Here is a 26,872-nt window from a genome sequence, read left to right on the forward strand (position 1 = left end):
TAATCCTAGAATTGAGGTTTACAAAAATAGGAAGGATAGTAGTGTTCTTCTAGCATGTTTACATCTTACTCAAGTTAAAACTCATTGCTCTGGCAAGGATTACAACATGCAGAATGATGTTTGTATAGAACACGTTTATAAGGAAGACAAAAGATGACACTTACGCTGAAAGACTCATTCCCAAAGGGCAAAGATTCTCCATAATATCTATGTTCAGCAAACACCAACATAGCACTAAGTTCTTCAGCCACATCCCACATAAAACCCTGGTTGGAGGAAAACAGACATAGAAAATAATTGATTCAACTTGTTTAAAAGTCTAGTGTATTCCAACTCTTATTCTTTGATTAGAAAGATGGCACTATCAAAATACCAGAGAGTGCAATTTGGTTTTAAAGTATCACTGAAGTAAGAAAACACACAAAACACATACCCACACAGAGAAGGTGATAGATGCAAAGAAAGTATGTATGTTTTAGTGCTGCAAAATATTAAGCAGAATTGTTCTATGATTACGCACAAGCAATCCTGACAGAATTCCTATGACATGAGCTTCATCTACACCAAATAAAAAAGGCTACAGAAGAAAAGCATGCATTTGAGTTAGGACCACGTTATAGAAAACACAAAACTTGTTTGGCAATAAGCAATAATCTAGAGGATTGCAATAAACTTATTTTCAACTAATAAACAAGTAGAATGTGATGGTACTCATTGATAACAGTTTGTTACCACCAGTTATGGAAACAGGCAGACAGAGATTGCCTGCTGACAGAACAAAGTATGTAAGCAGGCCTTGGTTGCTTTGAGCTCTGCACATACCACCTCCTGTTGTGTTACTGGACTTTGTATTGAAACGGCTGAAAAATACCCACACACTCCATTCTGCATTTGTATCAGACAGGGAAGTAAAAACTTCCACAGGTCTTGCAGAGAACAAGAATCATCCAGCCCCCTTCTTTTCACTTCACACTTCTCTTAATAGTGATAAAACATGAACATCAAAACCTCCCATTTTACTTGAGGAATCTAAAGTCCTTGGATAAGTTTAATTTGGTTCAAAATGCAGAATTCTTAGCTCAAAGCACCTAATGGTGTTTCCTCTAGAAATTTTCTTCACTACTCTATGAAGTTAATACAGTGCATCCCTTTGGTTTCTTTGGGCTTCACGTAACACTCTGAATTCCCTAGAACTTCTGTGGTTTTGTTCTGCTTCCTCTTCCTCAATCAGAACAATCATTACTGGAAGGAAGGACTGTAATTCAAGAATTTATTTTCTACATACCGTGTTGTTGCAGAACCAAGTGATGTCTCCTTCATTGCCTGTATAAAATAATATTGGTCCATTGTCTTTCTTCCAGTGCTGATCTGCTACTAGATACCGCTGCTGGAATGTACGATTTTCATCAAATCCAAAGTGATCAATCTGTAAGAACAAGGAACAACATGTTCAGAAAGCTAGAACTGATCCTGAAGTCCACTGGGAGTGCCAATGGTCACTTTGCAGATGGAAAATAAAGACAAGCAAAAAAAAAAAGGCAAAAGTTTTACTAAGATTAAAAAAATAACATCGAATTCATTTATATTCCTTATACATCAACATTCTTCTGCTTTATGAAGAAAAACAGCAAAAATTACAGGTGTATATACTGAAGGAGAAATGCTATTTTCAGCCATTAATAAAAAAAAATGCCCTTTTTAAAGTATCATACTTAACATGAGACATTCTAATATATTTAAAAAGACAGACAAATCTGCTGAGAGGTCACAAAGTACCTCATATAATAAAACTGTATCAACAAAAAAAATCTTCCACAAAGTTTTGAGTCTTAGGAAAACCTTACTAGCTAGTCTTGTTATTAAAAAACAAACAAACAACAAAAAAACAAACCAACAACTGAAACCCCCCGAAAATTCTAAAAACAAACAAACAAAACCCAAACCATCAACCACAACCAACTAAAATTCCACCTCTTCCTTCTCTCCTCCCTTTGGAAAATTTAATTCTCCAAAAGCATGAAATTTAAACAGTCTTTTAGAGAGTGAGTTTTGTTGCTTTTTTTGTTTATTTGTTTGGTTTTTTGGGGTGTTTATTTGCTTGGGGTTTTTTAATCTTAGAAAACACTAATTCTCTGTAGTTCTTGTGCTTTTGGCACATTTTTCAGATAGATTTGTGGAGCATTTCTCCTTTTCCTCATTGCAATTTTCACTAGTCCATATAACCTCCCCAGTTCTTTCCATTGCCCTATAAATATTGCAGGCCTATACATCATATCCCTTCACCCAAAGCCCACAGCATTAGCTTTATTTCCTCATTAGAAATTCAATTTCTAACATCAGTTTTTCAACTTCTACTCACACTACTTTGTATTCACCATCCACCTCAACCCTTCCCCAAGCATTCATCCGTACTGGAAAGTTTATCAGTTTCTTTTACAAGAATTCTGGAACACCCACGCAGGCTTTTACTATAAAATATATAAAAAAACCCAAAAATCAAACCAAACCACAGAACTACTCCAGAAGACCTATGCTACTTAATTATCACAGGTCATCACTGCTTTTATTCATGAGCTAAAGATGACCTGTAGCTTCTCAATTTTGACTTTCATCAACACACATTCACCTTTTCCTTTCCCTAGCTCTTGCCAGCAGTAACAGCCTGACATCTGCTGGCTTGAGGATCTCTGCTCACCCACTCATTTGCCTTTACACCCACAACTCTGCCAAATCTCTCACACGCTCCAGGAACCAACCTTTCACATTCCCTGTTTTGGAAACACCTGCAAAGTAACGTTGAGAAGCAGCAAATCACACTTGCTGCTTTGTAGTGACCTATCTGCTAGGCAGATTCCTCCAGACAGCTCAAGCAAGCCTAACTCTTGATCTGCAGGACCCAGCTATTCCACACCACGTACTTACATTTGCTTTGGGTCAAAGAGAGCATATGAACTTATTTTAGATATACAGTCTGGTGAGGCTGCTAGCCAGAGATAGGAAAAACAGGCTCATGTGTCCTGTTTGCCTTTAATGGAATCTTCTAACATTAAGCATTTAGTTTTAAAACTTGATTCTGCATCCTTCCTGCCTGAAGCCAGAGTGCTAACTACAAAACTACACCCCCAAAAGTATTGAATTTTCCTGGACTATAAAGATACGTACCAGTGCAGGCAGTTTAATATGCAATATAAAAAAAAAAAAAAAAAAAAAAAAAAAAAAAAAAAAAAAAAAAAAAAAAAAAAAAAAAAAAAAAAAAAAAAAAAAAAAAAAAAAAAAAAAAAAAAAAAAAAAAAAAAAAAAAAAAAAAAAAAAAACAAACAGTGGAAGGGGGAAACTAAACAAAACAAACAAACAAACACCTCCCCCCCCCCCCAAAACACAACAAAAAAACCCCAAACCCAAAGAACCAAAGAGAAAAAAAATTTGGCACCAGGCTGAGCTTATTCAATGAGGTATTGTGTAGAACAGATTCTAAAGCCCATCTTACTGTTCCTTTCCACAGGCACTGGAAAATGAGGATAGTGATACTCTGATATGCATCTATTTTCCCAAATTAAGGATAGTTTTCTTTAGAGATATGATTTACTGTGTTTTTTCTCTGATGTGATCTGCCCATCTACTTCCCCAAAACAAACCCCAAAAGCCCAATGTTCTAGTGAGTCTGCCTCTCAATACCGAGAGGGAGAAAAGTACAAGTATTTAAGTTCTGTTTTAGTTACCACATTGATCAAACTGCCATGTTTCTCTGTCTTGACTCTGAGACACGTTGGAGACTCCCTCACTGCTGTCAGCTACGTTATCCTTTCCTATTCTCCCTCAATCTGTAAAAATTTGATAGCCCTGCAGCAATAAACTGCCTCTGTTCATCATATTCATGACACATCAAAACATGGACACACGTAAGATAAGATCCCTGGCAGCACAGTCACAAGTCCAGGCTTCTCCAGCCAAAGAAACAAAACAAAACAAAACAAAACAAAACAAACAAACAAAAAAAATCACAAGTACCTACTTTTCAACTGAAGAGCAGAAACTCGGGGCTTTATACCTTGTAGTAACTTGTCTTTGCAAGGGTAAGACACATAACACCAGTAAAAAGAAAAAAAAAAACAAAAAACAAAAAACAACAAACCTAATGATTGTAAACCAGACAGAGAAAGAAAGATATCTGATTATTGAAAGACATTCAAAGAAATCCAGAATGTCAAAATCACAGTGTGGAGGTGTCCCCCACAAGAGTAAAAAGTGTGTGAAAATGCGCCAAGTCAGAGTGAAGAGGCACAAGAATCAGTATGAAATCGTGAAGTGAAAGGTTTGGACACGCAGGGAAAGCTGTAGTTCAGGAACAGCAGATGGAGCTGTCGTGTAACCCAAGTGAGATGCAGGACTGCTCACAGGAGCTGCTGGGTCTCATTCAAACAAGGGCTTGCTTTCACCATTCTTTATCGAATAGGTATACAAAAAGGAAATAAACCCCAATAACTGCCTGAAGTATACTGTACAACAAAAACCAACCAGATAGTTTTTTGGCTTTTTTTTTTCCCCTCCTTAAGTCAGATTTCAATTAAAAAGCTGAACCAGAAAGGGTTTTTCCCCCCACACACTTATTCAAAATGAGCAAGATAAAGGCAATGACTTTTGCAACCAGACTTAATTAGAACAGACCACAAAGAAAAAGAAAAAAAGGGGTTTAGTGCAATACCTTAACTGCGGGTTAAAACAATGGTAATGATATACTAGAATATATGTGGTTTTTCTAAATACAATCTTCATAATTACAACTACAGTCAGGACGTCAGTACAAGGTCCAGAGCAACCTAACACAGCTCTGAAATTGGCCCTGGTTTGAATGGGATGCTCGATGAGATGACATGCAAAGTTCCCTTCCAAAACTAAACTATGCTAGGATTAACCCAAAACAATCACTCAGCCCAAAGTTTTAAGTTTCTATACACGTGACTACCTAGCAAATTTGACTAGAAGTAAGAACAGAGTCATCACCTGTGATGCAACAGCAATGTTTTACAAATGAAAATATGATCTCCTGACAGAGAAATAGTCATTCTGATACAACAAAAGGAAGGATAAAATTAGGAAAAGCAGCACTGAAAGTGGTAAATTATCAATACATTTAAGAGAAACTCTCCTCAGCTGGGGCAGGCAGGATAGGAAAGCGAACAACAAGGTTTCAGTTACATGTACAAAAACCCTTGTGAACACTGTTTGATTAAGAAAGCCTTGTATTTTCCTGCACATCTTTGAGACAGTTTGAGAGGCAGACTGCTCTGTTGGAAGACTGCAGCCACAGCAGCTGGAAACTGCACTCCCAGACTTGGATTACAAACAGCAGTAGGCAGCACAGGTCATTGTGCTCACAAGGCTGCTTAGAGCTCCAGACTGAAGGCTCAAGTCAGCAGCTTTGATCCTTTAGCTCAGAGAAACTTCCTACAGAGAGGTGCAGCTCAGCTCAGGAGAAAGAACCTTCTCCAGACTCGTTTACTGAACAAACTCGTACTGGAAGGAAGGGCCAAAGCTCACCTTGCTGTCTTCTGTTTGAAATACACAGCACATTTCTATCTCTTTACCTTGTAAGTGCACACTTCTCGTGGGCTTTTGTTAGGCTCTCAAAGATGACTTATCTCAGAGTGGGGCTTTTTTAATGTGCTTTTTATTATTTTGGAAATCCATTTAAAATAGAACAAGCCACTCTGCCACAGATTTCCTCAGGGGAGGAGGTAAAAAAGGCACAGCAGATGTTATTGTACAGATGTTACCTTGCTTAATGGGCTTCTGGAAGTACTCAGGAACTATGGCAATGAGTAGAGTACAAAGACAAAACAGGACATGTGGGCTAAACCCCACTTCCTTCTCAGCAGCACCTTAAGGTCATCAGTGATTACAGAGACAGGGCAGCAAAGCCAAGCCTTTACCAAAAAAGACTATAATTCACAGGGCAGTTTCAACCAAAAGCATTTAATATCATTTGAGATGGTAAATCAGCACCTAATGGTTTTATGCTTTTGAGTTTCTGGCAAGACTGTGAGCACCTGAAAGCCTTTCTGTCATGCCTTGAATTTCAATCCTCTGTGTGATTGCTTCATTTTCCCAAATTGGATATTCCATGTGAAATCAAGCCAGTTGTTTTACCTGTGAGAAGCCAGGGGATTTTAAGAGTCATGCTTCACTCTCCATGTGTTCATGGAGTTGTTTTGAGTGCTCATCCTGTCTGAATTATTTCCTGGGGACAGGAAGATACAGGATAGCCTGAGGATATCCTCCTGCATGAATAGCAGTGTGGGCCCTAACCTCCTTGGGATTTCACTGATGTGTTTCAATTCCTGCTTTTACTCCTGTCAGGCTGTGAGACTACAGTTCAGTCAGCTGGCCCTATTAATTTTGTTTTGTCTTATAATCTTTGGTTCCTCCATCCAAATTTTAAGTTCATGAGAACAGGGATTGCCTTGTCATCTTTGCATAACATCATATTCAGGAGTTTCCTTTTCTCCAGGCTAAATAAGCCCAGCTCCCTCAATTGTTCCTCATAGGATTTGTGTTCCAGATCCTTCAACAGCTCCGGCTCCTTTCTCTGGACATGCTCCAGCACCTCAATGTCTTTCTTTTACTGAGAGGCCCAGGACCTAACACAGGACTCGACAAGCAGCCTTACCAGTGCTGAGTATACAGGGGGAAGATCACTGTCCTGGTCCCCTTGCCATATAGCTGATACAAGTCAGGATGCCACTGGGCCTTCCTGGCCACCTGGGCACACTGCTGGCTCATGTTCAGTTGCTGATGACCAACACTCCCAAGTCCTTTTACCCTGGGCAGTTTTCCAGCCATTCTTCCCCAAGCCTGTAGTGATGCATGGGGTTGTTGTGACCCAAGTGTACCTGGCATTCTGCCTTGTTGGACTTCATACAATTGGCCTCAGATCATCAACTCAGCCTGTCCAGATCGCTCTGCAGAGCTTTCCTGCCCTCCAGCAGATCAAAACTCTCAGCCAACTTTGTGCAATGTGCAAACTGACTGAGGGTGCCCTCAATCCCATCATCAAGATCATTGATAAAGATATTAAACAGGACTGGCCCCAATGCTGAGCCCTGGGGAACACCACTTGGAACTGGCCAGCAGCTGGATTTAGCTCCATTCACCACCACTCTCTGGGCTTCGTGATCCAGCGAATTTTCTACCCAGCAAAAAGTACACTCATCCAAGCCCAAACTGACTTTATGTCATTGTCTTTTTTCCACATGCCCCATAATTCAGAGGTTTTCCTTACCAGATTTATTTTTTGATCTGTCACATTTACCAAAACATACACACAGCAATACATATGCTTTTTGCCTGTTGTTTCCAACTACCATTCAACTATTGAGATGGTCTAGAGCAACAGTTACCAAGTTTTCCGTGATCGGAATCAGCTTTCATCCAAATATGCCCCCCAAAGCAAATGCAGGCTTAGGATCCTTGTAATAGAAGGATGTCTATCATTCCAACATTGTCCTTGAGAGCACACTGGCCTTTGACTAGACACATGGTTTAGTGATGAACTTGGCAGTGTTATGTTTACATTTGGACTTGATGTTCTTAAAGGTCTTTTTCAACCTAAATGAGTCTATGATTTTACACTTCATGTATCCTACTGAAGGTTCTTTTATGCTGCAGAAATCACATCACCTACTCTTGGGATGCCATTTAAGGCAGTCTGATTTTTAGAGCTCATTTAGCTCTTCAGTGATTAAAACACACTGACAAGGAAAGCCTCCAACAGGAACTCTGCCCTTGCCCTGAGTCACACAGTTTGGACAGGCACTTGAAAAGACCAAAGAACATTTAAACAGCTACAGGATATGCTGTAGGAAAGCCCCAGGGTACTCGGGTCAGCCCTTGTTAGAAACAAACAGTACATGATAAAAGGTTATTTTTATGTCGGAAACCTGAGCAGCTAATGAGAACACAAACAAATTGGTTTCAACTTCCACAAACCATTAGTAGGTTTGTGCCGCAATTGAATCTCCAGATTCTGCTTACCATGCAAAAATGAAGTCCAAAAACAAATTAGGCTTCAATTACTTAGATGTAAAATCCCCCAGCAGTCACAGTGAGGCTGCTATTCCCTGTTCAAACTCCTCCAGCTGCAAGGACAGGCCCCACAGGCCATCCCAGCATTTTCTGTCCCAGACTTCAGAGTCACAGAGCTCCAGCACAAGGGAGAGAATGGGTGGGTGACGGAGGCAGAAGGTTGCAGGAATCTCTTCAATCAGCTTTACTACTCTAGTAGTTACTCCCTAACTTTACTACTCTAGGTTACTCCCTAACCACACATTCCCCTGGTCCTCCTCCAAGCAATGGAGGGGCTTGTGCTGCCCAGATCCACCAGCTACACAAATCTGTAACAAACTATTATGGCAATAAACACTCCAAATGTTCACACTATTGATGCTTCCATTCAGGGCATTACTATCCTGGTGAAATTCTTCCACAGGACATGCAATGGGGCAAGGCATAGGGAACAACCAGGTCAGAGCTGTATTACCCAAGGTGAAATAATCTGCAAGGCTGAAAAACCCACGAGCAAGAACAAAGTCACCCTTGAGCAAGATCTCTCAGAGGCCTAACAGGCAAAGGCCACTAATTTTTTCCATGTGCCTTCCAGATTGAATTACAAATCCATCACATTTGGAGGATTAACTTCAGAGGAGAGGAAAAAACTGGACATGAAGCTTCAGTATGTCACAGATTAAGCAGCATTAAAACATTCCAGTTTTGCTAAGAGTGTCCTCAAGTATTGAGAAGGACTAATTGTTTAAACAAAAGACTTTACAAAGTTTCATCTTCTCTATCAACACAGTTTTCATTTGAAAGGCTTCCTCAATTCTTTTTTTTTAACAAAGACGTTGGAAATAAAAGCATTTCAGATTAAAGATAATATTTTTATTTAGTCAAATTAAATATTTAAAATACCTTTACCCCTACTCAAAAAAAGGCTAAAAGTTTCTACTTTGTCAAATATTTTTAAAAGGTTTATTTCAGGCTGCAATTGTTTCACTTCCCAGGTTTTCAGAACTACAAACAAATTTACTCTATCATTCTCCCCACCTTAGTTCAACTACTATTATTTGTAATTTTTTCTACAGCTAGTCCTACAACAAGACAGAGGATCCAAGGAAGAAGAGACAGACAATGAAAGCAAACAGATAAATCGTCCTGTCATCCATCCAGGTAGTCTTTTAATTAGACAAAGCACAGACAAAATTACAAAAGCTCAGTGCAGAGAAGGCAATTTATCAGTATTAAAACATTATGTATTTTACATGTGCCACTGTGGATCATGTATTTAAAAGCCACCAATTCTGATGAGCATCGAGGTGAGGAGGGGGGAAAAAATTTCAGAAAACAAAGCATCAAAGCAGCAATTACTCATACAGCCCTGATGCAATAGCAAAAATACCACATAGCAGCTGCTGCTTTGGCAAGCTTGCAACATATCTGAACACTGAAGAGCAACTTCTGCTTGCAAGGCTGCAAGATATTGGTAGACAGGATGATGGGGAAATCACCAGTATTCAGGGAAATAACATCCACAGCTCCTCACAAGTGAAATGTTTTTCTCCAGATAAATTGCTCTACTTTACAACAGAAACATCCAGGTTTATTGTCATAACCATTACAAAAGTTCTCCAGAGGCTGAAAAGCTCTAGCAAACATGGATAAATGAAAGGTCTTCAAACCAGTGCAGTTAGCACCCAGGATCAAGCTAGACCATAGATGCTTTTCTTCTCATAGCAAAGCAACAGTTTCCTCATTTAAACATAAGCACTCAGATTTTTTATCCCAAAAGCTTTTTTTATTTCCATTTCTATTTTCCTTTTCCCATGTAAAAAACATGAGCATCTTGTTATGAACTACCCTGTTCAGAACAGAGGAGAACTCCATGGACATTGCTAAATGCCATTTTACATTATCTTGTAGAATATTATTTTGTAGAAGCTCATGCTTAGGAGTCTAAGAAACTCTACATTCCCCTCCCCAGTAGCACTGACTTGCAGGACTGAGTAGGTGGCCAGCCATTTATCACTGTGTAGGAAGCACTACTGAAAAGCCAGCACTTCCAGAGCAGCATGTGGTTCTGAACAGCTTTTGTGGAAGACTTCGTTTTCAGGGAGTCACACAGCAGGGCAAAGCAAGCTGTTGCTTTCAGGCACACATCAAATGTTTTGTTCATGCTAGTTTTGCTTTCACCCACTTCCTCTAGTTCACTCTAGCAGGACTTGGACCCCAGCCAAACTCAAAGGGCCTGATGCTCATCACTTTCTGTTCCCGTTGTCTTGAAAGAAGTTCCTGCACGGAAACTACCATCTAAACCTATCTCTGACTAATTGTTGGTCAGTTTGTTTTTTGGTGGTTTTTTTTCCGCACTAAGTCCCTTTGTGGATGCTTTTTTAAAAGGTTTTTTTACTTAACAATGCCAGAAAAAGTTATTCCCTTTGGAAGCAGTATAAACAAACTAGGAATGAAAACAGATGCACCATCAAGTGTTTCCATATCAGCAGTCAGAGGGAGAACACATCACACAGTATCATAGCTCCCTGCTATCCCATGGAGGTAAGATTTTCAGTGAACCCTCTTCTCTTCAGGAAAGAGACACTTCTCAAATTTTTCTCTACAAACACCTTTTCCAGATAATCATCACATAATCACTCTGGCTCTAAGCCTGACACAAGGGTGAACTTGTACATAAACTCTGTATCTTCGTTGTAGGAGTGAATAATGGAAAAAGCTGTTACGTCGACTTGAAGTTAGAAACATCAGCCCACAAGTATCACAAGTTTTGTTCTTTGCTCACTATGTTCATTTAGGGAACACCAACCATACCACAACTGGCCACTAATGCCACTTGGCAGTAGCACTGTAACAGCACTGAGTGTCAGAAAATACTACACATGCATGCTAGAGCTGAACGAAAGCATAGGAGACAGCAACTAAAAATTTAAAATAAAAAAGAAAATTATCCCCCTATGCCACAGGCAAGGAGTATCTACTTATTGTGCTTAAAAGAAATGCAATTCCCATTCTTCTGTCTATATTTAATTCTCTGAATTCACAGGACTGGAAAACAAAGAAACTAACCATTTTCACAGAATATAGGTAAGATGACCGAGTACAACCTGTTTTACCCCATTAAATTTCTTAGAAGTTTCACTACTTTAGATATAAATTTCAAATATTCCAGAATGAATTAAATAAATCAAGCTATTTCTTCCGTTTTTGAAGGCTTAAAATGAAATAATCAAGTCTGATCCCTGGTCTCTCACCAACTTGGCGTAATGCTACAAATTATCTGTGTGGTCTACCACAATTTCTTGTGCTGATGGTTTGCCTTGATCTCCTCAAAGTCAGATGAAGAAACAGATACAGAATTCATTAGCATCAAGTTTTCTTCATTCATTTATTTCCTTCATTATATATTTTACTTCGTTTTGCTCCCTATAGCTCCACTCAGTCCCCTCAAAAAAAAAAAAAAAAAAAAAAAAAAAATCAGCTCTTAAGACTTTACTTCAACTTCTAGAAGCTCATGGTACAAGTAAAATTCAATGAAGTTAACAGGAGTTCTCATGCACATCTGGCTTGTAAACAGCTTGCTACTTCAGTCATATGCACTTCTGCTCACTCTTTTGTTCTTTAGACTTTCTTTAATCTAGACAGTCTACCAGAAATCTTTCAGTGGACTATTACAGCTTTTAGTGATTAAAACTAGTAAGATAAGAAATGCTCAATTTCAGAGGGAGAGTAGTGATCACTGATGTTTTTTGTAATCACCGGTATTAACTGCTCACTTGAAGGAAGAGGCTGCAAGTACTGAGGAAATTGTTTCCTGCTTAATTTGAGAAGCTGATGTCTGCATTGTGACCCCACAGATAAGTAGTGCATAAAAATAAAAATTCACTGACAAGCTTTAACAAGTACTTCCCTGTTTTCCTGTCTGCTGAATAAGACCTATTGTTTCTGCTTATGGACCTGGTTTATAGCTTACAGCTCCTGTTTTAAATCACGCTATGAAATCACAGAGTAAGAGCTGCCAAGTGCTCCTGTACTACTTGATGATTAAAACATATATTCCAAGTAATTCACCTCAGAGACAAACATCAGCATCACTTCTTCTCTAAACACCGGCATAACTTTTAATTGGTACCAAGGGGCTCTGTAAAAAGCACTTTGTTTTTTCCTTCACCAGAAGTCAAATGTGCTATTGTATTATGGTGCCAGGCATGAAAAACAAACCCATCTTAACCATTCCCGACATCTGTTACTATTCTGAGACACCAACCTGAGTCACAATAAGATGCTAAAAAAGCTGCCAACCACAATTAAAAATTATAACCTCAGTCCATCTCAATACCTTTTTAAGCAAGTTTTAGACCCGTGGTTGAAAACTACTCCCTTAACTTTAAAACTGTTTATATATAACTGTTGTATACATGTTTTTAGTGACACTTTTACCAACAACAGTGAAAATTTCAAATACTGAAAAATGCTGAATTGGATGAAGGATATGTTGTTCCATAAATGTAAACTTCCTTCTTGTGAGTACAAGAGATGGAACATTTTTTTAAGAGCAAAACCACACCCTTAGTTTTGATAAATTTGATAAATTAAGACAACATTGTCATAAAAAGTCCCTACATTTTCTTTACTGAGCACATTCATGAAGTAACCTGAATTCAAATTGGTTTTTGATAGTTAGATTTCTAGTTAGAGCAGGAAAATTCTTTTATTCATGCATTTCCTTTTAATTGGTCCTTTCTGTAAAATAGAAAGAATCATGTCTGAAAAAAATGTATCCTCCTTTCCCCTTTGGAGTCCTCAAATTCTTCTCTGGCTTAAAACTTGTGTTCTAATTTTCAAATTTTCAACCAAAGCTTTCATTTTCTATGCTTCAGAACTTCAGTCTGTAACACAAAATAGGGTATTAAGACTCCTGATATAGCCAGTTACTTTTTTAACTTCACTACTTTGAAGCTTCAACAAAGCTTCCTTTTATGCACACACAATCTGAAGTGTAGATGCATTTCAGAGCACAAACACTTGCATGTCAATTGACTAAGCTATGAAATACTGACATAGGTGTGAAATATAGGAGGTTATTAAACGCAGTCAGAACTCTTCTTTTGGAAAGGAGGACACAATTGACATGTATTATTTCAATCTGATTGAAGGACCGGGCTCACTAAGTTGCTGAAGAAAAATTAATTTCTACTTGTTACATTGGTTCTTAGACAAATTCATAGCAGTTCACAAAGCAAAGTGTGTGCTTACAAAGTGTGATTGGGGTGAAGGGTCCAACAGCACATTAAGGTCTCATGCAGCCATCAATTATCAAATTGAGTGAAGAGATGCCTCATCCACTCTCTTTTCTAGGACGACAGTTGATCACTGAGAAGCCTTCAAATATCAGGAAATTTAAGGCTTTATTCTCTCAGTGGTACCACATATAAACCACTACAAGTTCTCAGGCTATGGCTTTTGTAACACCGGTATTTGGGCTAAAGACAGGGATACAGAAGTACAAAACAAGGCCACCCAAAGGTCAGAGCAGCTGCCTGACTCAAGACCCTCCCCATTATGGTCTAAGATTATTTCTACCTGGGTAAAGAGAAGTAGATGGCTCTTGGATGCCTCACTAAATCCTTCCAATAAATTTGAACCACGGTCACAGACACAGCTGCTTACAAAGAAACCATCCAGACAGTAGTGGTCTTTCAGCAGCTCTGTACATCCTGCACTCTCTGTAAAGTTAAGTTTTGGATGGATTAATTTCACACACAAATCTCAATCAATCTTTTAGCAAGCAAGCAAAATACCAAAGAGGAAGTGAGAACAGACTTGCCTGCAGAAGTCACACTAGTACATCAGCACTGAAAAAGAGACCAATATCAACGCCCTCAAAATAGATAAAATTTGTTGATGAGGGTGATTGCACAGTTTCTGCTTCAAGGGCTATCTGCTGATAAGGGTTGTTAAGAACATAGGCCAGAAAGCAAGCAAAGGCGCTAGTCACACCGACACAGGCATTGCTTGACCTGTTTCTCAATATTCTAGACTTTAGCCCCATCATCAGGGATGTCTGACACTTAAAACTATCAACAGGAGGAAGTTCAATGCAAATCAGCATTGAGCTGAATTCTGACCATGTTATTTCTCCATTTTTATAAAAGCAGATTAAACATCATTGATTCTCAGTAAAAGCTGACTCTCAAGCAATGCTACAGGTCTATAGCCCTTCATGCCAAGAGGGTCCATTTAGAGGTTGGAATTGCACGTGAAAATTCTCAGCCTCAGTTCACATTTAATAATGTGCAGCATTATTAAACTGTTTACAGTGCTCAAGAGGTAACTTTTTAAGCAACAAAATTCATGTACAGAATCTGTTCAGAGTTTTAACATTTTCTTTTGTAGAAATATAAAATATTTAAAGACTATAAATATGTTTTTAATTGAAACAGGTATTAAAAAATGTTTCCTTTGTGAGCATAACATTTTGCCATATTATTAAGCAGGTTTTGTATTGAATAGTTTTATATAAATTATTTCAACTTACAATGAAAACCATCAAAAAGAGAAACAAGAATCAAAACAGGATCCTTAGCTAAGAAGAAAGACTCAGCAGCATGGAACACAAGCAGGTGATTCATTCATGAGCTCTAACTAAATATAATGTAAGTAATTAAACTTCAACAATCCTGAGAGGTGGCAAAGTATCACCACCCCTATTTAACACGTTAATCATAGTATTTATGTTCCATTACAGAATAACAATGTAATCACAAATTCCCAGACAGCAGCTCTTAGTGCATAAGGGCTGAATGCCTATCAGTTCTACACGCTGTGTTACTGATAAAGAGCAGTCTTACATCCCCTGTGTGATCAGATCTCTCACGCTACCCCTCTATCTTCCCAGTGCCAGGCAGCAGCAATCAAATCTTTGGTGAATATGAAAAATACATTAACATATACACACTTCCCACCCTGTTCAACAATACTAGTAAGTCTTTGGACAAGGACACCAAGGATGTCAAGGCCTGTACACAGGCTCCCTCTTTCCCGCAGCAGCCACTCTCTGCCGACGTGATTTTGCTTGAAGCATGAGAGGAAGAGAACAAGGAAGAGACTGAAGAGAACAGTGTGTGGCATCAACTTGACAACCCGATGTTACTGTGGCACTTTCCTCCCTTCTCTCAACACCTATCTACGTCCCAAAATCCACATATCTCAGCTACACAGCAGCTCTGCCACTTTGCTGGCGACTGGAAGGCACATAGGCTGTCTCTGCCGAGAGCTGAGGAGGAAAACCAGGTGACACCACGAGCCAGGGAGGAGATGAGGACAGAGGTGTCACAGCATGGTGACAAAGGGCGGTTCAGACCACGGCACAGAATTAGCATGACTAATACCATGATAACAGTGTGTAACAACCGGTGTGCCAGAACAATTAGAGTTACACCACCACCGCAGGATTGATATCCTGGCCAACACTGACCACACGCTGTGGAAGGTATCTGCAGTATGTTACAAAAATAAGATTCAGGGCTTTAGAGGAGTTAATTGAGGGACACAAATCTCAAATCACTACCCGAGTGAGCATTAGACAGAGATGTTCTCAAGACACAGAAATTCCATGATTTATGCAGGGTGATCACTGCAACAGGAGCATTCCCAAACCAGTAACACTGTCTGCAGAAGGTTATAACCTCAAAGGATGGATTTCTCACTAATACTGTGCCCAATCTATCTCTCACCTCAAATAACAGGGACCTTGACTCTAAAATTACTCCACAGCTATTCAGGATAACCTTAAAAGGGTTCTCTGTTTTCTTCATATCTATCCTCTCTGAAAGTGTAATCTTCCCGTCTTGCTCACTCCATCATAAGTTCACCTTCTACAAAGCTGAAATAGGAGATATTCAATCCACATATCACCCAAGATGCCCAGCCGCCACAAGTTGCACCAGCAGAGGTTTACGTAAGATATTAACAAAAAATTATTCACTGACACAGTTATCGCGCTGGAACAGGGTGCACAGGGAAGTGGTTGAATCAACAATCCTGGAGGTGTTTAAAAGTGTAGACGTGGCACTTGGAGACATGGTTACTGGTGAACTTGAAGCGCTGGGTTAACAACTGGACTTGATTTTAAAGGTTTTTCTCCAACCTAAATGATTCTATGCCTGTGAATTAAACACCTCCTTCCCACCACTCCCTATGTAGACCAGGGCATGAAATTCAGATTGCATGCTACAAGCCTGATTCTAAACAAACCAAGAGAATACTAGAAAAACATCCTCTTCCCTTACTGTGCCTCCTAGTATAAGGAACCATTACTTCCCCCGTGAAAACCAGGTACAGCAGAGGTGACAATGCAGATCTTCCTCATCACATCAAAGGATCTGCTGACTGTTTCTGTGAAAACCTATGAACAAGCGGGACTTCAATCTTACCCAAGGAAACCACACCAACACTTTAAACCAGCGTTGCAGAGCCCTCTGCTCTGTCCATGCACTATGGATTTTGCAAATAAGTCCTGAGAGCAAACAGGATGACAAAGCTCAGGTTAGTAACAGAAATCTCTTCCATATTTCATCTAGTGGAAGCTGTCCCTGCCCAGGGTTGGGGGAAGGGTTAGAACTACACGGTCTTTGAGGTCCCTTCCAGCCCGAAGCATTCTGTGATAAAGCAAACAAAATAAATCGCACAGCTGATGTTCGCAAACGCCACCAGGGCACGGCCGCGGCCCCCGGCTCCTCGCTGCCGACCTGCTGTGCAGGACGGGCTGGGATACGGACCCCGCTGCCAGGATACGGTGTACAGACACAAGAGAGCAGACTACCTAACACTTTAAACAGTCGCACTTTTAAATGGAATAGTCAAGGCTTGGAGCATTTTACCAAAGAGACTGAGGATTGAGAGTGGTTTTTTAATAAATAATTAGCAATGCAGTGTTTTACTACACTCAGAAACTTGTGGGTAGTCCTGTCCCGCCTGTGGCTCAGGTGAGACTAGTGGTAGTGACAATGCCATCCGCACGCCCACGAGAACCCCCTCCCGCCCACGCCCGGTTCCCAGGTACCTGCTGGCTCAGGTAGCGCGTCAGGTATGGTCCAGCTGCCGGAGCGGCGCCCCTGCGCAGGCGGGGAGGGGCTGGCAGGGCGCCGGCCGCGCCGACGAGCGAGAGAGACAGAAGGAGCCGCAGCATCGCGGCGGGCAGGATGAGGAGAAGGAGGAGAAGAAGGAGAAGGATCAGCGCTTTACCCCGTCCCCGCTCCGGGGGCTGCCCCGAACGGGACCCGGCGGGGGGCGGGGCCGGCCCGGCACGTGCGGGGGCGGGCCCTGAGCAGCTGGGCCTTCCGATTGGCCGGCCGGTCGGGGATGCGCTCGCGCGCCCGTCCGCGGTTGGCTGAGCCCGCTTCAACAGGTGTTTCGGACGCGCGGCGTCCCGCGAGGGGCACGGCGATTGGCTGCGCTGGGCGCGCGATCCGCCCACCTCGGCGCCTCGCGCGTTCTGAGGAGGAGCGCTGACCGCTCCACGCGTTGCGATTGGGCGAGCCCGGCCGCCCTGCCCGTCGCGCTGAGTCGCGATTGGTCGAGCGCCTCGTCGTCCCGCCCCCAGCGGAGGCCCGCGGCGGCCCACACTTCCGCCCTTCCGTAAGTGCCGGGCGAGTCAGGGAGCACCGAGCGCAGTCCCGGCCCCGCCGGAGGGGGTCGGTCCGATCCAGCCCCTCGGTGAGCGCGGGGAGGCGCGGGGGTGAAAACTGGGCGTGAAACATGTTAACCACTCGTGTTTTGCTGTTCCTCAGGGAGAGAGCGAGGTGGCGGGATCGCTAGAGGGCACCAGGCCCCGGCGGGAGGCGTGGGGAGGGCCGGGCTGCTGGGAGGCGGCGAGCGCGGCGAGAGTGCCGGGAGGGATCGCGGTTCCCCGGCCGGGCGCTAAGGTTTGGGTTGGGTTGTTTATTGCAAAAAATTAAAGCAAAATAGATCTGTCTGTGCTGCCCTCTCCTTAACTTGTGTCCAGAAATCGAGTTCTGTATTTCTTCCGAAAAGGAATAGAGCTGTACATCTTGAGTCTCTTGGCCCTTGCCAGAACCTGCGAGAGCACTTACACGCTGGTTTATATCCACCGTATTTCAGTGGAATATTTGCAGTGTTTTCTGCTTTCTGGGGTGCGTTTTTGGTTTTTTTCTGATGTCTTTTAAAAGTGCCGATTAAAAAAAAAAAAAAAAAAAAGTTTGTTTCTCTGATTCTGATTTGAAAACCAGTTTGCAGAATTACAAGTGTAGAATCATTTAAGGTTTTAACCCCATGTTGTGACTTCACTCTAAATTAAGGAAAAAAAAAAAGTGGTTTGCTGCAGTGCTGCATTCAAGGTTAGTTAGACTAAAGATTCCCTAAATACAAATGAGAATTTGTATGATGTCTGCAATAGTGTGCAATGCCATGAACGCTTCCTTCTTATTACATAACTTCATCCTTTTTTTTTTTCTTCTTTTTAAATAGTTAATTAAAGGTAATAATAGATGTTACCTTAATTAAGTTACTTTTCAAACAGTGGTCATTGTTTCCCGAGGGCTGCTTTTCAAAGTGTTCAAGCAACCCAAGTGAAAGCAGTTAATATCAACATCTCCTAAAATGAGAACTCTTAAAATCATTTGGACTTACTTGTTTCAGGTGATGCTGTGAAAACATGAATAGTGTGAAGGGACTTTTGGCTGCCTCTGTGATTTCCATCCAGAATTCCTGCTTCACCTATCCTGCCTGTCAAAACTGCTTATCTAGGCTGATACTGGATTCTAGGAGGTACGTCCTGTTTTGGGGATCTTTAAATGTTTTCCATTAACTTGGGAATCTCTGTTAGCTGGACACAAGTTGAAGCAAATTGGTGAAAATCCAGCTGTTAGAAATAAGTGCTGATTTCAGATATTTATGTTGCTTATCACTATTTGAATTGCTTTGTATTCCAGTAGCAGCTTGGAGATCATTGCAGACCGAGAAGTCATGCAATATCAAAGGACAGTATAGCAGAATAAATGATGTGTGTTAATGGCTTCCAAGTGCATCCCCTGCAGTCTGTCCAGTCACTCCGTGCTGTTCTTAAGTTGGAAAGCATTGACTGAAAGCCCCTCTAAATGAAATTCTGATTTGATTTTTTTTTTTCATCTCATTATATATGTGCAACACACCAGGTAGTCCTGTATGACTCTTACACTGACTGTGTGTCCAGAAATGTGTGAGCTTTCCTTTCTAATTACAGTGTTGGGTGAAGAACAGTAAATCAATGAATGTCAGCAGTGCATGGAAGGAGCTGACTTTGTAAAGCAGGGATAACTGTTGTTTCAAATGCTGAAATACAAGGTAACAGTGCAGTGTCCTGATGATTTATTTTTTTTTTAAACCTAGATATTTATACTAATGCTGCAGGATGAAAAATCCCAAACCAGAATGAAACTTGAAAAATGAAAGTGCAGGGAATGGAAAGTTACACCCCAACAATCACTCAAAGCCCACCAACTCTCCAATTTCACAAGAGGGTTGCATTTATTATGTTGATAAAAGAAGCCAGAGGCATTCTGTCATGATACAGACGCCTTGCTCTGAGGTCTTTGTAAGATTAATGCCTCAAGAAGTACAGAATAAGAAAAAAATCTTACAGTTTTTAATGGAATATTTGATGCATTATAGTAGTAATAGTGCAGATAAGTTCTTACCCCAGCAGGTAAGTTCATGTATTCACAGAAGTTCATGTATTGAATCTTTTTTATCTTATTACTGTCTTTTGTCAGGTTTAATTGTCTAAAATGTGGCTGCACAGGTGAAGCTAAAAATGCAAGCTACAGATATAGATTGTCCTTAAAGATTGCTGACACGAATGATTTGTTTGACATCACTGTTTTTGGAAGTTGCTTAGATCCATTCTTTGGGGTCACCGCAGAAAATCTGCAGAGGTAAGGAATAGATTCCGTCTGATCATATAGCTACTGCTTTTTATTCAGCCAAAAAAAATTAGGATGACACTAGATGGTGAGGAAATGAGTGGGAAGAAGCTGCTGAAGTGTTCCAGCATTTCCTTGGTACCAATCACCTTGAGAAAATGCTGAAATTTGATTTTATTTTTTTATCCCCTGAAACCTTTACACCTTGAGATGGATTGCTTCTAGGTAATAGAATAAATCCCCCACTTGTCTCTTGAAGGCAGCTACTACCTGCTAAGTGAGCTGCACAGTTTGGTTGGTTTGGCTTCTTCCTTGTGTCCTTTCTTCTTTATTTGAGATGGAGCCTCTGAGTTTTGTTTATTTAACAGTTTGGATGCACTTGTGACTTTATTCAGTATGACCAGATTTTCCTTTAGAGAGAAGAAGGGATTTCTAAGAAAGCCTGTTAGTCCTCAGAGCCTGACAACCCACATTATAGGCTTCACATTTTCTGAAATGTGAAACTGCTGGGGTAGAATATTCAGATGCAATGCCTGCTTCTTTCTCTAGCCTGTTATTTTTCAATACCTTGTTTTATCACTGGCTCAAAGATAAGTGCTTTTTTAATCCCATATTAGCAGCATTAATAACATACTCGTGGCAGGCATTCTGCCCTGCACTGCTGTACTGCTGTCAGCCATGAAAAGCAGTTATTTCCATGTACAGATACTGGTATGCTCTAAAGGCCTGGGCAGGAGGGATGTGTAAGCAATAGCAGCATGCTGACAGCCTTATATAGTCACTGTGTTCATCAAAAAATCACAACCACGCAGGGAACACCTGAAAATTGTGTGTCTGTTAAACCTACTCAGAGTGGTTGTTTTGTTTGCTTCTATTTCACTAACAAAATGAGTGAACTAAGCAGTTGAATTCATATGTTCCTCTTTTCATTCTGTGTTTAGTTTAAACTACCACAAAATTTTCTCCTTAACGTGTGTTCGCTTTAGCACTATAGTACAGCTAAAATGCAGCATAAGTCCAATACTTCTGCATGTTTTTACTCAAGGTATGTTCAAGACTTCAATCAGCTCTCAGGAGAAACAAATGCAGAGGCATCTACAAGAGCGTTAGTTCAAGCAGTGGAAACCTGTTTCATTGGAAAAAAATTTATATTTGGATTGAAGGTAATTTTAATCCACGTTACTCTCTTTTAATGAGTTTTTTTCACCAGGTTTTGTAGCCAATAAGGGGTATAGACTGAGTTATCAATGCATCATGTACAACATCTCTTGGGAATTTGAGAAAATTTAAGGCTAGGACATGAGAAGGATTCTGCTTCTTTTTTCCAAGACTCCTGTGTTATTTTAGATGAGTCACATCCAAAAGTCATATTGAATGGCAGTAGTCAGCTTGACAGCTTGTCAGGGTGCTTTTCAGAGAGCCCGAGCAGTGCCAGCTCCTGTGCATATCAGTAACAGCTTGGAGTCTGTAAAAACCCATGTACGGTTCAAGCAAGAAACAAGACTGTCTTTCCAAGCTCTGCCCTACCTTTCCCATGCCACACAGTCTCCTGATGTCTGAAATGTAAGGAGAAACACATCCCCCTGTGCTATTTTAATGTTTTTGGATTTAAGAGCATGTTTCAAATTGTTGATAAAGTACAGCTGTTCAACATCTGCATCTGTGACTCTTTTATGTATTTAACAGACTTTGAAATATTAGTTCTTAGTAATCCTTCCATAGAAACAGTCTTCTGAGTTCTCTTCAAGTGGTGCTTGTGTGAGTCATTCATATTTTGAAGTCTGTCAACTAAATCCTACCTGGCAGGGGTTTTTCCTCTCCCGCAGGTATTGTGAGATTTGTATCTGAGCTTAGATTTTCCTAATGCACAGCATCTTAATTAGTGGAAGTTGGAGAACTTAATGGATTAACTTTACTTGCCTGAAACTCTTCACCAGGTCTCTCTGGGCCTGATGCCTTTACAAATCCTACGTGCCAAGAGCCACAGGAAATGACTGCTGCTGCACACACAGGGGCTGAACACACATTCAAAGACCGTTTGCTCAGCCCTTGTTTATAGACATTTCTGTGTAGTTGTGTTCAGCTGTGCCTACACTTGTACCCTCTCAGATAAAATTCAGAATCAGATTACCAAACTTTTTTAAGACTTGCCTTAGAAGGGTGTTGTCCTGGGCCAACCGCCTTCAGCCTCAACCCTTACACAGGGAGGAGGAGAGTTGTTGGAGATAACTATATTTGCTTTTTGGCCTCTGACTTTGCCAGACCTTGAGTGGTAGATGAGAAAGGGTCTATCCATTTAAAATATTGGATAATTCCCTCTGCTTTAAGTGTAATTTTCCACCTGTAGTTTCTGCATAGAGAGAAGCAGGTTTTATAAAGTATTTGAGCTGAAGATCGTCTGAAACACTACTCTCCACAAAAATCTGAGAAGATAAAGGTTGTAGCTTATTTCCCTTTCATGGGGGTAGTGCATAGAAGATATCATGCTGGCTTTGATAGCTGAGCTGCCAAGTCAAGTAGCTGGCACCAAAGTGCTTTGCTTCAAGTGCTGCCCAGTGCCTCCTGGATAAAAGCACTGGCCTGAGGCAGTGAGCCATTGGCACTGAACTGCACTGGAGGGAGCCCGGAAGCATCCAGTACCCTAAAAGGGAGGAAAAAATTTTCTGTGAAGTCCTTTCTTAGAATTCTTGGTTGTTTTTCCGGCTCCAAAACTTTGTGTAATTGCAACAAGCAAAGAACCTCTCACTGGGATGTCCTTAATAGCCCTTGCCAGTGCTTATTTCCCAGGGACTGCTTTGTGTGACAGACTGTTTTGTATTCTCTTCCCTGCAGATCCTGAGAAAAAGTGAGACCTAAATTTAAACCTGACTTAAAAGACATGTTAATTTTTTTTTTCTAAGTTGGTTGGGTTTTTTTGTTTTCTTTTCTCCCCAGACTTGTGCAAGGGAAGATGGAGGGTGTTCTGCTGCCAGCAGCATCTTGCAAAACTGTTCCAGAGCTAATACAAGTACGAAAAACCTTACAGCTTGCCAGATCTTCCTGCCAAATGCTGCTGTTACTGGCTTTACTGTTCTCAGCTACTTAGATCGCCTCCTGGCAAAACTCAGGAGCGGTAATAACAGCTCATATTTACCTGATGCATCATCAGCTCCAATGGATGAACCTCTCAGTGAGTTCAGCAGCTTGTTTAGCCTGGACAGAAACTCCTGTTTTGCTCAGTCTAGTGGCAGAGAAAGTTTTGTAGGGTCCTGGCAACAATCCTTCAGCCTGACTTCATCTGTTGCTTGGGTAACAGCGGAAGACTTTCCCACTCTGGAAGTGGGAAAGCTGGTGAGTGAACAGCATGAAGAAGAGGCGAGGCCTTTCTCTGCAGAATCATGCAGTGTAAGCCTCAGCAATCAAACTCCTTGGGATTCACAGCTTTGCAGCTCTTCTGTGAAGGAAGGAGATAAAGAGAAGGATGATGAATTAAGTTCTCAGTTTAGTCAGATTGACAGTATCGCTGTAACTGGTAAATTGGAGAGGGTATCCTCTCCACGGAGTGAATGTTCACGAGGAAACAGTTCCAGGTTGTTACAACATCCCTTGGAATCTGAGGTAAAACACATTTGCCCGAAGACTAACAGTAGAAATTATTGTTACCCAGAAAACTTCCACAACTCCCTTGTTTACAAGAGAGGTGCCTCAGCTCCTAATCACGTAACCATAGCTGGAGTGTCTCAGGTGAACTCTATGCTTTGGGAAGAGCTCCCATTCTCGGAAAGCCTAAATGATTTGTTAGCCAGAATTGAAGATGACAGGGATGTTGTAACATCACCCAGACTTGATGTCGGCAAATACACCCTTTTTGAATGTAGAAAGTTGAGTCCTAATCTTAACAAATCATGTCCCAGGCAAACCCCAGTGGCTGGTGATTTGCCAGGGAGCATCTCGGGGAGGTTCTTGCCACCAGCAGAGAACGATAGTTGGGATAGTTGGGAGAACACACTTTTGGCTTGTCTTCAGTCGAATGCAAATCCTCCAAGTGATGAGGTGTCACAGTGTGAGTCTTCCCCTGGTGTTTTATCTTCAACCATCAAGGAATGTGGGTCACCTTGCTTTATATCTAATCCTCATCTGCCTCTTGTGTCACTGTCCTCACCAGTTACATCAGAGCCTTCTGTTTCTGAGAGCAGATGTGTGCAGTCCAAAGAAGCAAACAGTGACACTTCAAATCCATCTCGGTCTTTTGTTAGTCTGTGTGGAGAAACCTCCTGTTTAAAAAGGAGCAAGGCAGCTACCTCTGTGCATTCTGCACATGATAGCTGTTTTGCTGCTTGTGAAAATAAAGAAAATTATTCTGCTACACCAAGCCAAAAAGCAGCACTTACATTCGCAGGAGCCTGGGACTCTGATCCGCCAACTCCCCACAATACAAGAAGGATGTATAAAAGAGAATTAAAACCATTGACAAAACTATCAGATAATACCTTCAAAAGTGTTAGAAGGCAGGAATCGCAGTGGAACAGCATCTTCCCTGAAAGCAGCTACAATGCTTCTGCTGATCTCTTTGATGCAAGTGCAGGAGAGGTATCAAAACCTGTGGAATTCCTAAATAAATCATGTAATTCTTTAATACAGGAAGATAATTTGATAGAGAAGGTCACAGCTCCTGAACTGGTGCTTTATCCTGGAGGTGTTCCTTGTAACAGTTCAAAACTGAGCTCATCCCTACACAGGTCCCCTTGTGCTTTTAGTAAGCACAGTACACCCATAGGTTACTCCTTTCGTGACTCAGAATGCAGTTCCGTTAGTGCTCAAGACTTTGTTCCTTATTCACAGTCGACTCCTGTGACAAAACCTCTACAGAAACTGTGGCCTGGGGGGGAAAGAAGCTCTCTTGTCACCGTCTTCACCCCTAAAAATCCCACTAAAGTCCATTCCAAATGCAAGCGATCTAGGTCTTCCTTTCAAAACACTCTGCTGCAGCAGCTTACGGGCAACTTAGTGAAACGTGGGAGGCCAAGTAGCAGGAAAGACAAAGAAAGTAGTAGCTCTGCTTCACAGCAGTTCCTTAACAGCCAACTGCCTGCCAAATTTGAGGAGTGGATCTCTCCCTCTTCAAACAAAAGGCATAATCCAGCTGTGCCTTTAAATTTAGGAACAGTTAGCTGGGCTACTGACTTGCAATTCACCTGTGGGCACACTGGCAAGGACCCTGTTCCTGAAAGCAGAGAGAACAGCAAAGATTGTGAAAATCTTGTTCAAAATGAGAGATTAAGCCCTGGGGGTAAAGCCAGGATTCTACGAACTCCTTTATCTGCAGGTGTCACCAACACCTTGTTTTTAAAAGATACAGTCCTGAAAACTTGTTCCCCTTCAGAATGCAAAAATCGCCTTTCAAGTGGAAATTATTCAGGGGGTATATTGGAAAGGCCAACTGGCTGGTCTCCTGAGTTGTTCTTCCAAGCACGGACCCCTTTTTCCGATAAGCAAAAATACTAGAAAAAACATATTTCAATGCTGTGTTCTTTTTAATTATTTTTGTTTAACTTCTGGGAAGGATCCAGCAGAAGAGCTTTTAAGATCTAAATTGTTTATACACCTATTGGCATATCTCTTGCTAAGATGAGTTACAGACATTTGTACCACAGAGATGGGGAAAATCAAAGCTTGCAGTTATTTTATTTTATTATAAATTAACTCTAGGATGTGCAATAAAAACTTTTGTAAATGTATGAGTATTGAATAGATCTCACTTTATCGAGTGCAGGGAAAGTGGAGTGTTTTAATTAATGTTGTGTTGCTGTCTTTTCATCACAAGAGCTGCCCTGGAGTCCATGTCCACTCCAGCTTATTACCTGATGAGACTCTGTGGAGAAAGGCCAAGTTTTCATCAAAAGATTTCAAATGCCGTATGGGTGCCTTGTCTTTGAGCCCATTTGGATCCTGTGACAGCCTTGAGTTGGGGGGAGGCACCATCCTGAGAGGTTGGTAGCAGCTCCCAGTTTCTCTGTAGGCTTTTTCAAGTTAAAGACTCCTAGATTCCTGGCAGTGTCTTTCCTCTCCCTTGCTTTGGGGTCTTCCATGTCCCTCACCCAAAACAGCTGCATTTAGGACATTGAACAGAGAATCTTGGATCTGTTGCTGCAAGCTTGTAAGTCAGGTCCTACAGAAGGGTGTGGGAATCTGGTAGCACAGGAAAAACTGGCATTTTGTTGTGAATGGGTGTCTTTGCAGACCTAAAAGTACCTGCTGCGACTTTTTGTTTTTTTAGTTTGAGGCATAAAATGAATGTGCACCATTTACATTGTGACTGGTGACAGGGAGGGATTATTTGGTTAATTCTCAGCTGCAAGGTGGACATTTTGCATTCCTGTGTTTGAGGCCTCACATCATTTCTGTTGCACCTACTTAAGCCCCAGACTCAGTGTTTGCTCAGAAGAGTTTTGTGTCTCAGCGTGCAAGGAACAAATTGTATCAATACTAGTATCTAAAGCACTTTCAGGTTATAAAGACAACACTTCTGCCTTAGAAAACCCGAGAGGCAGATGTTGCTGGAAGTTAGAAGAGTATTGTAGGAATGTATCATTTTGTGTTCATCTTGTTCCTGTGTATTTTACTCACTATGTGTTGCTGATCATCGTTGGATTCAGGGCTAGAAGGGTTTCATGTGTGACTGAAAGGCTTCTCTAACCTCACAGTCCCCTAGTCTCACGATGGGTACCTCAGTGGGGCATCCACACAGACCATGGAGTTCAGGCAGGACCTTGCTAAGGCAGCCAACAGAAACCATGTTTGGGATGGATGGAAAAAAACACCTTTGGACTTTTAGCAGTAATCTTTGTGTGCCTTCATATCTCTTCTACAAAATAATTATGTACCTGCTCAATAATTTCAGGAAACTTGGG

The 26,872-nt window shown here is 41.2% G+C and overlaps 2 protein-coding genes and 1 long non-coding RNA gene across 5 annotated transcripts in view; 1 reads left to right on the forward strand and 2 right to left on the reverse strand.

The window, feature by feature from the left end:
* The window catches only part of PRCP (prolylcarboxypeptidase), a 40,548-nt gene extending 23,248 nt beyond the window's left edge, over positions 1–17,300 (reverse strand). The window contains exons 1-3 of one of the 2 annotated variants that reach the window (XM_027884474.1): positions 17,126–17,300; positions 1,286–1,426; positions 165–266 (exon numbers count right to left, since the gene is read on the reverse strand). In XM_027884474.1, coding sequence (XP_027740275.1) covers positions 165–266; positions 1,286–1,426; positions 17,126–17,251 — 369 coding nt within the window. In that variant the 5' untranslated portion in view covers positions 17,252–17,300. The remainder of the gene's footprint in view (positions 1–164; positions 267–1,285; positions 1,427–17,125) is intronic. The other variant, XM_027884473.1, reaches the window with a different exon arrangement.
* LOC114057785 lies at positions 12,854–15,338 on the reverse strand. The gene is made up of 3 exons (XR_003571301.1): positions 15,244–15,338; positions 15,020–15,169; positions 12,854–12,950 (listed from the first exon to the last, which is right to left on the reverse strand). It is a non-coding gene; the product is annotated as an uncharacterized LOC114057785 (long non-coding RNA).
* A 490-nt stretch (positions 17,301–17,790) lies between the features above and the next one.
* On the forward strand, positions 17,791–25,696 carry DDIAS (DNA damage induced apoptosis suppressor). Of its 2 annotated transcripts, none has more exons than XM_027884472.1 (5): positions 17,791–17,993; positions 18,721–18,849; positions 19,833–19,994; positions 21,028–21,145; positions 22,917–25,696. In XM_027884472.1, exons 2-5 carry the CDS (start codon positions 18,737–18,739, stop codon positions 25,464–25,466), a joined length of 2,943 nt encoding a protein of 980 aa, XP_027740273.1. In that variant the 5' UTR covers positions 17,791–17,993; positions 18,721–18,736; the 3' UTR covers positions 25,467–25,696. The 2 variants fall into 2 exon arrangements, with proteins under 2 accessions (XP_027740273.1, XP_027740272.1); XM_027884471.1 differs by having other exon boundaries at positions 17,791–17,987.
* The last annotated feature ends 1,176 nt before the right edge of the window (positions 25,697–26,872 follow it).

The sequence above is a fragment of the Empidonax traillii genome, unplaced genomic scaffold (assembly GCF_003031625.1).
Source record: "Empidonax traillii isolate 1590-97213 ecotype Southwest subspecies unplaced genomic scaffold, ASM303162v1 scaffold146:size911690, whole genome shotgun sequence".
In the NCBI taxonomy this organism is placed as follows: domain Eukaryota; kingdom Metazoa; phylum Chordata; class Aves; order Passeriformes; family Tyrannidae; genus Empidonax; species Empidonax traillii.

Bases quoted from the DNA above. Each gene is read 5' to 3' on its own strand.
- DDIAS (XM_027884472.1), top strand. From the start codon at position 18,737: ATGAATAGTGTGAAGGGACTTTTGGCTGCCTCTGTGATTTCCATCCAG. The intron at 19,995-21,027 runs GTAAGGAATAGA...TTTTTACTCAAG, and splicing joins ACCGCAGAAAATCTGCAGAG to GTATGTTCAAGACTTCAATC. The intron at 21,146-22,916 runs GTAATTTTAATC...TTTTCTCCCCAG, and splicing joins AATTTATATTTGGATTGAAG to ACTTGTGCAAGGGAAGATGG.